The sequence below is a fragment of the Chamaea fasciata genome, unplaced genomic scaffold (assembly GCF_029207755.1).
Source record: "Chamaea fasciata isolate MVZ Bird 193981 ecotype frontalis unplaced genomic scaffold, bChaFas1.0.hap1 SCAF_7, whole genome shotgun sequence".
NCBI lineage: Eukaryota > Metazoa > Chordata > Aves > Passeriformes > Sylviidae > Chamaea > Chamaea fasciata.
Window position 1 is genome coordinate 37,557,584 of NW_027094092.1, and position 11,543 is coordinate 37,569,126.

Below are 11,543 nucleotides of genomic sequence, written 5' to 3' on the forward strand. Positions count from 1 at the left end.
GATTATTACACATGCAAAGTTAGGAGTTACAAAATATCAATATTTAAATTGTTTAAGCAAGCCTTGGTTATACATGCATTATGTAGTAGGCTCGGCATTAAATGATGCACAGAGCTCAGAAAACCAAACGATCCCTCTGACATTACACATCCAAAAAATTTCATATATAAAAGCTGTGGAAGAGTTTACAGCACCACAAAACAACTGGGTTTTCATGATCTGCCAAATTCTGTTGGTCTCGTAGGATGCTATTACAATATAGATGGACTGTGATAACTTTTTCTAGAAAAGATCACAAAAACATAGCTGCAAGCGACAAATGCATGCAAACGCCTCTGCTGAAAAGCCATATTATGTACAAGTAACATGAGCTGGTGGTACACTTAATCTCCAGTGTAGTACTTCAAAATACAGGTCAAAGTCGACTGTTAATTGGCAAATAACTACACCTCATCTCCTCCCACTTTGTATTCTTTAATTATGTACCTCTAAGCATAAAAGTCCCTCCACGTTACCATGCTATTTGCAGTGTTTCCTGGATTTAGTATTAAAGGTCCGAACTAGCTCCCTGCTATACGCCTCCGTCTAGAATGTCAGTGGCATACAAATCAGCTAAGGCAAGTTTTTTTATTCTTCATTTTACACCAATTTATACTTATGTAGTTTAAAACATACAATCTCCAGCAGGCTTATCTTTGAAATAAATTTTATTTGAAACTTTAATCTTTTGAACGGTATGCAGTCCATCTCAGAGGCTTAAGAAATTTAGCTTATATCCTATTCAGTGATCAGTGAAAGCAGAGCATACATATCTAACAATTTTGTGTTTATCTCAACACAAGCTCGAGTAACCAAGAAGGCTGAATTAAAGACTCATTAAAAATTGCAGCACTCTCTTAAGGGGATATCACAACTTTATTTTTGGAGACATCTTTGGAAAGCTAAGATGCACACATGCAAATATTTTAGAAAAGTAACAGAAAGTGTCATTTTTGAGGGGAAAAAACTTTTAGAAGAACAGTAATTTTTTTGCTATTGTTTTGGAAACTGTTTTGTACCTCTGAAGATATTAAGGCATTTCACTGAGCAAAAGAAAAACCTGAACTATACTGACAGTTCATAATATTCATGTTTCTAAATAAATAAATGAAAAACAAACACCTTATTCTCTAAGCAAAATTACTGCAATACCAGTGGTAACCTCAGTCTAGATGTTTGACAAGTATAAAGATGAGAAAGAGAGAAAGAAACTTTGGATATAGCTTTTCCATACAGAAGGCAGTAACCCTACTGAAGTTGTTCTTGTCCTGGCTTTGCAGACTGGGACTTTATTGGCTGGAAAGAATAGAGCATTGGAGAGACAGAAAGCTTTTCTATTAAGCACTGACCTTATGTACATAACTATACCAATTTCCTTACAACTTATCTCCTGCAGTGCACCAAGATTTTTCTTCCTGGTGTACTACAAAATTTGCCATGAACAGTATCTGGATTAGCCACTACAAAAACTCACACAGAATAACTGTTCTCCAATGACCATGTTGAACCAGCCCACTCCCACCACTCAACAAACACCAGACTATGCACTAAGTATCAGGCTACCCACAGGAGTCCCTTCTACTCTGAAGTGTAAGCTGCACCTTCCTCCTGACAAAAAAAGCAAAATAAAATGACCCTACAAACAACAAAAACCGCAGCAGCAGAACACATAAGGCATTAGCACCCACTCTGCAGGTATTTCCAAGCTGAGCATATTTTTTCACATTTTAAACCTCAATTAGGTGAAACTGTAAACTCATTTAGACAAAATATGGACGTTTTCTAGACTTCTAGAAGTTGCTTCAAAGAAAGACTCAAGCTTATTTATACTATAGAGCATATGTACCAATGATATGAGAAAGAGCTCATCTGAAGCTCAAAACGCTTCCAAGGTTTTAATCAGTCTAAGATGACAAGAAAAACATTTGCAATAAATATATCAGTAGAAAAGTAAGCGTAACACTGACTCTGAGCGGAAAGAAACCCCTATCAGCCTAAATTCCAGATATTCCACTATTATAAACATTACACAATTAATTCCCAACTTCAGTGATAATGCTGTTGCAATTTTTGCGCTACCTAAAAGGGAAAAATCCAACATTTATCAATTATTTTAAGCTTTCAGTAGTTTGGCCATTAATTCTGAATGATTCATCAAAACTTTTGTGTGCTTTTTTAATTCATAGCTTCCCCTAACTTCCCATTAAATCCTATTCTACAAACAACCCACCTTCCTCACACCAAAAAAACCAACATTCCTTTGCAAATCCATCACAGACCAAAAAACACGCAGCATCAAGACCTGAGAGCCCTGTTGTATCTCCACAGCTGCTTCAAAGCTAAGGGAACGTATCAAGCACAGCAACACAATCCTGCTCTTGATTAAAGGAGGGAAGTGTAGTAATAGTATCACCAGCTTAAGCATCACACCTCACTTGAATGTATTTGTTTAATGGAGTTTATTACCCTGGGTTTTGGGTACAAAAATGCACACACAAACCCCACCAACACCAAACAAAATGAAGTAAGTATTTATTTTTAAATATACTCACCTTGCACCATTATTTCTAAGTACTTCCACTGTTTCATCGACGAAATACCGATCCTTGACATAAGCAAAGATTTCATCACAGATCTCATGAAGTCGAGTGCGATGGGTAAGGGTGGCCAAATAGAGAACTGGAATGATGAGTGCCTCTGGAAAACTTTGGAGATTATGTCTGGCTTTCTTCTCTGATTCCAGAGCTTCCTGATATGTGAGTCCTGGTTTACCTGTGACAGCACAGCTCCACACAAGGCTGTTGCACAGAATGGTGCGTTCAAAAAAATCACTGGAAAGGAGGAAAAGTCGGAAGGGGAAGAAAGAAAAAAAACAGTTGAGTTCTGACTAGCACTTTAAACCTGCTCACAGTTAATACGGTAGCAAATTGAAATTATCTTTTACAAGCTTGAAATGCAAAAGCAGCTCTACTCCTCTACAGTTTGCAGATATTAAGGGTTATTTGCCATTTTTCAACCACGGCATGGTAAATTGCTATTGTACAACTGAAGTCTCCCCTCATTACAGACTACAGTAAGAGAATCAAGACAGAGAAATGCTGCAAACAAATATTCCTGTATAAGAAGCCTTTTGCATAATAATCACACTGAGTTTAATAGGTGTCATATCGTACTCGCATCTCCCCCATTTCCACAAATATTTGCAAGACGAGCACCTAAAACTGTACAAACACGAAATAACTTTATGATCACAGAAACATGTTGGAACTTGAATAAGTTCCAGATTTTGAGTGCCTTAACTCACGAATGAAAAGATGGGAGAGGTAAAAAAATTAATGTCAAGTAGTTCTCTAAATAGTTTTTATTCCTTCACTGTTTGCATAGCTCTTACAAAAAAGCACTGAAATACTTTTTCCTGCAGATTCTTTTCCTCCCTTGTTTCGTTAGTAAATATTGATTCTCCTCCTTCCACACATTTCCAATTAAGGCCAAAATTTATTTTAGTTACTGCTTGCTTACTAGCTATTATATTGGAATCAAGAATGAAGAGCTTTCATTAATCAAAATCTGTCCATTTTTAACAGGTATCAGAAGAACATCAATTTATTAAAACATTTTCTAAATTAAGTAGATTATGTATCTGTTCACAAAGCCATGTTAAAACATATCATATACTATGGATCAGTGATCAGACAGCAAAGCAATCTTTCAATATGGCCCAGTTCAGACAGTGTTTTCATTTGCTTTTACAAATATTAACGGACTAGTATGGGTAACTACTGAACACATATGACAAACTGAGGTTTGTTTTGTCTTTATCAGTCCAACACAGCTATTTCAAAGCACACAGTACTTTCAGTCAACTGCATCCCACATGAGATACCTATACTGAAGTTTCATTTCATTCCTTTAAAAAAACCCTCAAAACTAACCAGAGTGTTCCCATTTTTAAAAGGACAGACCTGTTCAAATAATTTCTAGTAATGAGGTTAAGAGAACTGGACAGCTCACACAGAGTTTTTTCTTGCAGTCTCCCTGCAAACCCAAGCTGGCAAACATTCATCAGTGACACTGATGCAGATGACAGTGTTCACTGCAGATGGACAGATGAACCATAACATTTTGTAAATGAAAATGGAAATTTCAGATTGAGGACAATGAAGGGTCTTGGCTCAGATAATCCTTTCTGTATGAGCACAGGATTCCTCTGAGCGAGATATGCTTTAGGAAGAACATCAGCTGCGAGAAGGGGGAAAGAGCAGAAGAGGAAGAGATAGATAAATTATCTGAATAATATTTAATAGCTACAAAATTTCAGATTTTTATATCCTCTGCTATTCTGCCATCTCAATGTATTTGACAGTACATGGATAATGTGGGCCAGCTTACTCTAAAGACGAAAAGGAGAAGAACAAAGGAGAGAGAATTAGATAAATTATTCTTCAATATATGAAGAACAGATGGCTGTCTGTCATTCTTTGTGCATTTTTATTGTGTATTATACTTACTTAAACATATTAAAGAACAGGTTAGACGAAAATCTGTTTCATGAGTTTGGTTTGGGGTTTTTTGTGAGGTGATAGAATAGATAAAATGTGATCTCTTCAGGTCTCATCCTGCCCTACATTTTAATACTTCTGTATTAGACTAAGTAATTTTTATGGATGGATACTCAATGGATAAAGTAACACTTACTTTAATCTTCATTCAGCTATGTTTCTACATATATTTTTGTGTCTCACTTATCAAAGAGGCTCTTGATAATTATCTTTTGCCAGGAATCAGAAAAACCTTCTAAAGAGGTACTAAAAAATGTACCAGAATATAATCTTTTAAAAATTATGAAAGTAAAGTAAAAAAAAAAAGTCAAGGAAGTATCAGAGAGCAAGGGAGAGACAGAGGTTCACACTGACAGCGTCCCTTTAAGAACTGCTGTTATGCTTTGTGAGGGGACACCGGGCAGTCATGCTATTTAAAGCTGCAACATTGAACTTAGAGGAGAAAAAAAAATTTAAAACACAACGAAAAAAAAATTTTAAAATCTCAATCAACAAACCTCTTTAAAAATTCCTAATCTATGATTATAACAAGTACAAAATGCTAAGATTACTTTAACTGAAACATATTTGCAGAAAACATGTTCCATTTGCATACGAGCATATTTTGTGTATCTAGTTTCATTCTCCCTCATTTCCTCTTTTGTTTTGTGTGGATTTTTCCCCTGTGAATTTACAGGGAAGAAAAAAAAACAGTGTGAAAAAACCCCTACATTCCATTTTGAAAGCATTATTTAGCTATCTTTACCTATAGTGCATCAAAACCATCTGTGGCTCAGTCTGTTAACAGTTTCACTGCAATGTTTTAAGGATCTCACTTTAATTTGGTTTGTGAGAAAACAAAACCCCACAGTATACCACTAAATATACTCTTTCTGTCCCTGTCTCTCTCCAGTGCACATCGGTTATCACAAAACACTTGACAAAGAGCAGACACAACAGCGACCAAACCAAGGGAATAGCAGCAGCACCAGTGATGCCCTTTCCTTTTACTTGAAGGGTAATACTGCCATTGATCATATTCCACATTCAACTTAACTTCACAACAGCAAGAGCATCTGCTGCTATATCACATCTGAAGCACTACCTATGTCTTTATCCTAGGGTATTATGGTTTCTGGGGCTTCCTTGCTGGTTCAAGATCTCTTTGACCCTTGACAACATGGAGGAAGAAGTTCATACAAAATACAGCCACTAAGTTCACCTGCATGGTCCCATCTGCATTCGAGAAGTCACATGTGACTGCAACACCTGGGTGATGTCCACATCAGCTCAACTACTCGAGGAGCATGGACTAAAAACTAATTTGTCTTCATAGCTGTAATTAACACCAACTTCTCAGCTGGATGCCTCTGTTCACTTAATTAGTTAGTTTTCTATGCAAGGTAAGGCTAACTGTAAAATTATCGGCAAATCATTGAGTAGTAGTTTAATGCCACTACTCAGTAGGTATTTGATAGGAGGCAGTTCATTAACAGAAGCAAAAAATAAATTACTTACAATCTCTGTGCTGACTGCGTTTGCAATGGATATAAAAATCAGCCTAGAAATTCTGGCTGTCTTTTGCTTGAACTAACCAAATATTCCTCTTGATTTTAAGATCTACCGTATCTTTAGTGTGCTTCAGGAACATTTATTGAGAACATTTACTTCCATTCATTTTCACAGCACACGTTAAAAACAAGTTATTCAGTGTACCACAGGAGGGTAATCAGAGAAGACCAACTCTGCCCTTCTGGATCAGTGTTTTCTTATACTCCTGGTCTCCAGAAGTACTGAAGAATATGTATTACAAACAATGCACAAAACAAACAAAAACCGCATGATAAATGCATTTATTCCTTAATATTTGTAGGCTAATTATGCATTAAGGAATACATTTAAAATTATGAGCTTCTCTCAAAGAAAACAGGAAAATTCACCTAATTTAACTAAGGACACTTAAAAAGACTTTTGAAAGATCTCTATTTGACTGTAACCAAGAACTCCACAGGCCAACCTGCAAAGAAGTTTCACCAAGTTTTGAAGATGAAGAGAAACTTCTCTTCCTCCCTCTCTCATGTTCTAGAATGAGAAATATTCGTACCACTGCATAGATACTACGATACTACTCATCATTGTCTTTTTCTGTCTTCATATACAAGACTTCCCACACTGCAATAGTAGCTTCCTCTGCACATCTATATCAGCTATTAACTTTCACAGACAAGGGTGTCAAAGACTGGTGGTAACATCCCACTGGTTCAATATGTTTTTCATGCATTCCATATATCTCACGCACATCCGTACTTGATTTTCCTGCTCTGACCCCACAGACTCTCCTTGCTGGTCTGTCCCTCTAATCAGGAATATAACCAAGCAGGAAGAACATCAGTTTCTGTTACTAATGATAAATATAACTTGACATGCCCCCCCCCCCCCCCCTTTTTGAAAGGGTTACAAAATTATGTGATTGTATTTCAGATTAAAGAGGAAACACATTCTTAACAGGGAAGTCACTTTACAAAATACTAGTCTTGCCAAATTCTTCACATATTAGTATAACCATTTCTTATATAAAAAAGAGTAATACTAATGTATGATTTCTAATCAACCCTACTAAAGCTGACACAGGCACGAAAGCAGTTTTTCAACACTAAGTTCGTGCTCTGCCAAAAAACCCACCAAACAACCCAACAAAAAACAAACACAAACCCAACTTGAGTCTTAACTGTTTGTACTAGTTAAAAGCATTCATATAGTTTATGTAGGGGCTGAATTCATTTAGATCTGTACAGCCCTCTTGATCTAGTCAGGCCCTGTAATTTTTAAATTCTCCCCTCAAAAAGTAGATTCAGAGAAGCCCGATTTAGACAATGGCTTTCTTTCATTAAAAAGCTAATACAATTTTTAAGAAGTCAGCCCTCCCTATCCCTGTCAATCTAACTGCCCTTGCTTGGGCAAAGAAATAGACAATGTTGTTTTCAGAAGACAGTATCAATCAGCAACCAGCAGAGACAAGGATCAGCATCTTTAAAACTAAAAGATGACCAACCTTATGTTCTCCAGTAGATTACGCCACAACTAACAGTAACCTAAACTTACTACCCATCTGTGCCAGAACACTTTGCTAAGTAAAGTACTACATTTTTCAATCCACTGCACCAATTTTACCCAACCTAACAAAAAGAGCCAGAAAATAAAAACAACAAAAACAAACACATTACCAAAACACACACACACACATACACACAAAAAAAACCAACCAAAAAAAACCAAACAAGCACAGCAGAGTTTTCTGCAGAGTCTTCCCAAATACCACGTTCTAAGGCCTGACCATTCAGCTAACCACCTACTGACATTTCCAGGGATCGCCTGTGTGAACACATCTAAATTTACCCCTCAATTTGCAAACTTCAGTTAAGTAAGGAATTTGGTCTTTCATACTTTTCAATGACAACACCTCTGCAATATAAATAAGCCTGTCAGAATACTGGAAATAGTCACCAAACATTTTGAGGACAGACGTTTTAAAAGGATACTTTTCATACTGAAATTTTAGTAGAACGACATGAACATGAAACGCATTTCCCTGCAAGGTCAACAAATACATTAGAGTCATCTAATGATGAGATAATAATTGTAACCAGAAAAGCAACTTCAAAATATCAGAAGCTGGGGAAGGGGGATTTAATTCCTAAAAAAGGGAGGCTGTCACCTCTCCCTTGCTAGGTTCTTATACACCCTATAAGGAAAATACTCCTTACAGAACTCCCAGCAACATATTCAGCATCCCTAGAGTATATAGTTCAGCGAATGGTATGTACCCTCCAAAGCTACCTAATCCAGCTTCTTTAAAATTTTAATAAGTGAAGAGTATTTGAGCAACAAAAACAAGTCTAAACATGAAAAAGACTGAAGTGTGCTTTTATTTCATATGTTGCAAATGAAGAGTATTTTAGATTTCACCTCATTAGTCTGCACATCTTTAAAGAATTATACTTGGGATGCAAGGGCCTTTCGTAGGTGGGGATGGTGCTGGATCAGACCAGTGGTGAAAACCCGTAATTTATCGGCTTTTGAGAAACGTCTTGCTAAATACTTTCTCTCCATTGTTCCTACAAGCGGTGAAGTGAGTGGCTGCAAGTTCGGGACTACCCGTGCTATCCGCCTTCAACCGTTAACGGGAATTTCATCAATCCTGTTCAGCTCTGAACAGGAAAAGAAACGCGGAAAAGAAGAAAGAAATAAAAAAAGAAGGGAGGGGGGGGACGGGGGGAAGGAAAAAAGAAAAGCAAAAGGGATGGGAAGAACGATAAGCCTCACTAGAAAAAAAGCTCCTAAGGGGGCAGGTGCGATCGCTGGGCTTCAGGCGGGGTTTAACCCCCGGCTGTGCCGCCCGGCACGGGAGGGCTCCGGCGGCGGGACCCCTACCCCGCCGGACAGGTGCAGCGACCCCGCGCCGAGCTCCCCCGCCGGCCATTTCCAACCGGATCAGCCGGCGGCTCCCCGCGGAGGCGGGGCGAGCGCGGCCCCGGGCGGCGCGGCGAGGGCCGGCAGCAAGGGGTTAACCGCGGCGGGAGCCGGCCGGGGAGCCCAGCGGGCCCGGCAGCCGGTGCCCCCCGCCCGGCCGTCACCACAACAATAGGGCGACCAGCGCATGCCGGGCGGGCGGGCGGACGGGCGGCCCCGCTGCGCCGGCTGAAGGCGAACGCGGGCCCGGCGCGGCCCCTTCCGCGGGGCGGCCTAGCGCCGTCGACACGCGGCTGCCGGCGGGGGCGGACGGGGGAGAGAGTCCGAGCCCGGCAGACGCTCGTTGCCGCCCGCCGCCTCCCACACGCGCAACTTTCACTTCCCCGGCGGGCGCAGGGGCGACACCGCGGAAAAGGCGAGAGAAGGAGGGGGACAGGAGCCGGCTGTCTTCCTTCCCCGAGGGTGAAGGGGGCTGCGGGGTACCCCCGGCGAGGAGGGGCAGGGATTCCCTCTGCCCCAGGCAAGAGATCCTCCCCCTCTTCCCCCACCCCCCCCGCGAGGACACAGGCTCGGCGCCAGCCGCGGTCCCCCCTCACGCCCCCCGGCAAGGCTCCCCGCAGCGATCCGGGGAATCCCCTTTCCTCCCTTCCTGCCCGCCCAGGTGTCAGAGTCGTTGGGGCTCCAGGCGCTCCCTGCCCGCCGCCGCCGGAGCGCGGGGGCGTCGGTGAGGAAGTGCAGGACGGACATAGGGACGCGGACACCGACACGGGGCTGTTTCTTACTCGTAGTTCCTGAAGATCTCGTTAGTGACCCTGCAGTAGAAAACACGCTCGTCCGGCCGGAGGTCGGCGGGGGGCTTCACCCTCACGAAGGGCTTTCGGTGCAGCAGCGGCATCGCCCCGCTCCCGGCTCTCTTCCTACTCCAGGATCGGCTTCAGGGGGTAGGGGAAAAGATTAAAAAAAAAAAAAAAAAAACAAAAAAAAAAAACAAAACCAAAAAAAAGAACACGTTGAGATTAAGCGAGGCAGCGGCGCTCACCAACCCGGGGAGGAGGGAGCGGGCCCGGCGTGTCCCTCCTCCCGGGGGAGCCGGGACACGAGCGAGCGGGAGCGGCGGCGGCGGCTCGGCGGAGCCTTTTGTGTGCCCGACACGCCGTTGCCTGCCTGGGACTGCGCGCGGACCAACGGCGGCACCTTCCTCCGCCTCCGCCCGCCTCACAATGGGGCCATGACGCCGAGCGGCGGGCGGAGGCGGCAACCCCCGCGCCCGCCGCGCAACGTGCTCGGCTCGGGGATACCCCGGCCGCGCTTTGTCTCCCGCGGCGCCCCTGCCTTCGGGTCACCCCCTTTCCCCCGCCTCTGACCCACACACGCCGGGCCGGACACCAACTTCCACTCCCCCGCCGCCTCCGCCTCCTCCTCCTCTCCGCAAAGCAAACACCCAGGAGGGGCAGCGCCGACCACTTATCTCCCTCCTTCCCTCCCCGCCTGGTCGCTGCCCTAACTGGGGTCCTGGCCCTTCCCGCCCCGCGCCTCGCCCCGGCCCACTGGCTGCCGGGCTCCGCCACCGCGGGACAGCGCGGCCGCGGCGCGGGGGGCAGCCCGGCCTCCGGCCTGTCCAGCGGGAGCCGCGGGGCTCCCTCCCCTCCTGCCCACCTGGTGCGGCCGCAGGCTGCGCTCGCTGCTCGGTCGGTGCGGAGCGCGGTCCCCCTCGCCGCGTTTCTTCCCTTTCCTCAGCCCCCCCCCCCGCCGGCTCCTGGGAAGTTTTTGATCTACTTCTTCAAGCCCTCAATCAGGAAGAGCTGCGGGGAGGAGCCTTCCCCTGCTCTCCCCTACATCTTTATTGGCCGCTCGGTGCCTTGCAGCGTGTGTCACACAGGAAGACAGCGAGCTACATTATTAATTAATGGCTGAGAGGGCGCATCCTCCATTTTTGAATTATCAGCCGGAGACCTCCGGTGCGGGGGGTGGGCCCAGCCCGGCTGCCGGGGGGGGAAGGCGGCTGTCTCCGGGCCGGGCCGGGCTGCGGGCGGCATAAGCACGGCGGTGGCGGCTCGGCGGGGCGGCCGAGCCTGCGGCGTGCGGTGTTGCCCGCCCGCGCCTCCGCCAGCGGCGTCGGCAGCCGGTGCCCAGGGGCCGCCGAGCGGCTGTGAGACCGCCGGCCCCGGCGAGACCCACCGCTCGGCCCCGGAGCCACCTCTCTCTGCCCTTCCTACCTGCCCTGCGATCAGGGGCCCCGGCGCGTCTCCTGCGGGGCTGATCTCCGGCGGATTTCGGCGTTTGACAGTGCAGGGCCGGGCACGTCGCTCTCTCAGTTACAGCCCCCGAGCCACAGCGCTGTCGGCGCGTGCGGGGGCGTACGGCTGTATTTTGCAGAAAGTGCGATTATATATGATTAAGATGAGCATGAAGGTTGTACGTGGGCCCCCTAACATTGCTTTTCCTTCCAGTTCACCGAAAATGTCATCAAATGGTTTCATTAGTGTATTCATTTTT

General features: G+C 44.5%; 1 protein-coding gene across 2 annotated transcripts in view; it reads right to left on the minus strand.

Annotated features, from left to right (window-relative positions):
* The window catches only part of BAZ1A (bromodomain adjacent to zinc finger domain 1A), a 65,508-nt gene extending 54,697 nt beyond the window's left edge, over positions 1 to 10,811 (minus strand). For both annotated transcript variants that reach the window (XM_066188418.1, XM_066188417.1), the window contains exons 1-3: positions 10,704 to 10,811; positions 9,830 to 9,979; positions 2,592 to 2,870 (exon numbers count right to left, since the gene is read on the minus strand). In XM_066188418.1, the coding sequence (XP_066044515.1) occupies positions 2,592 to 2,870; positions 9,830 to 9,942 (392 nt within the window). In that variant the 5' untranslated portion in view covers positions 9,943 to 9,979; positions 10,704 to 10,811. The remainder of the gene's footprint in view (positions 1 to 2,591; positions 2,871 to 9,829; positions 9,980 to 10,703) is intronic.
* Between the last annotated feature and the right edge of the window lie 732 nt (positions 10,812 to 11,543).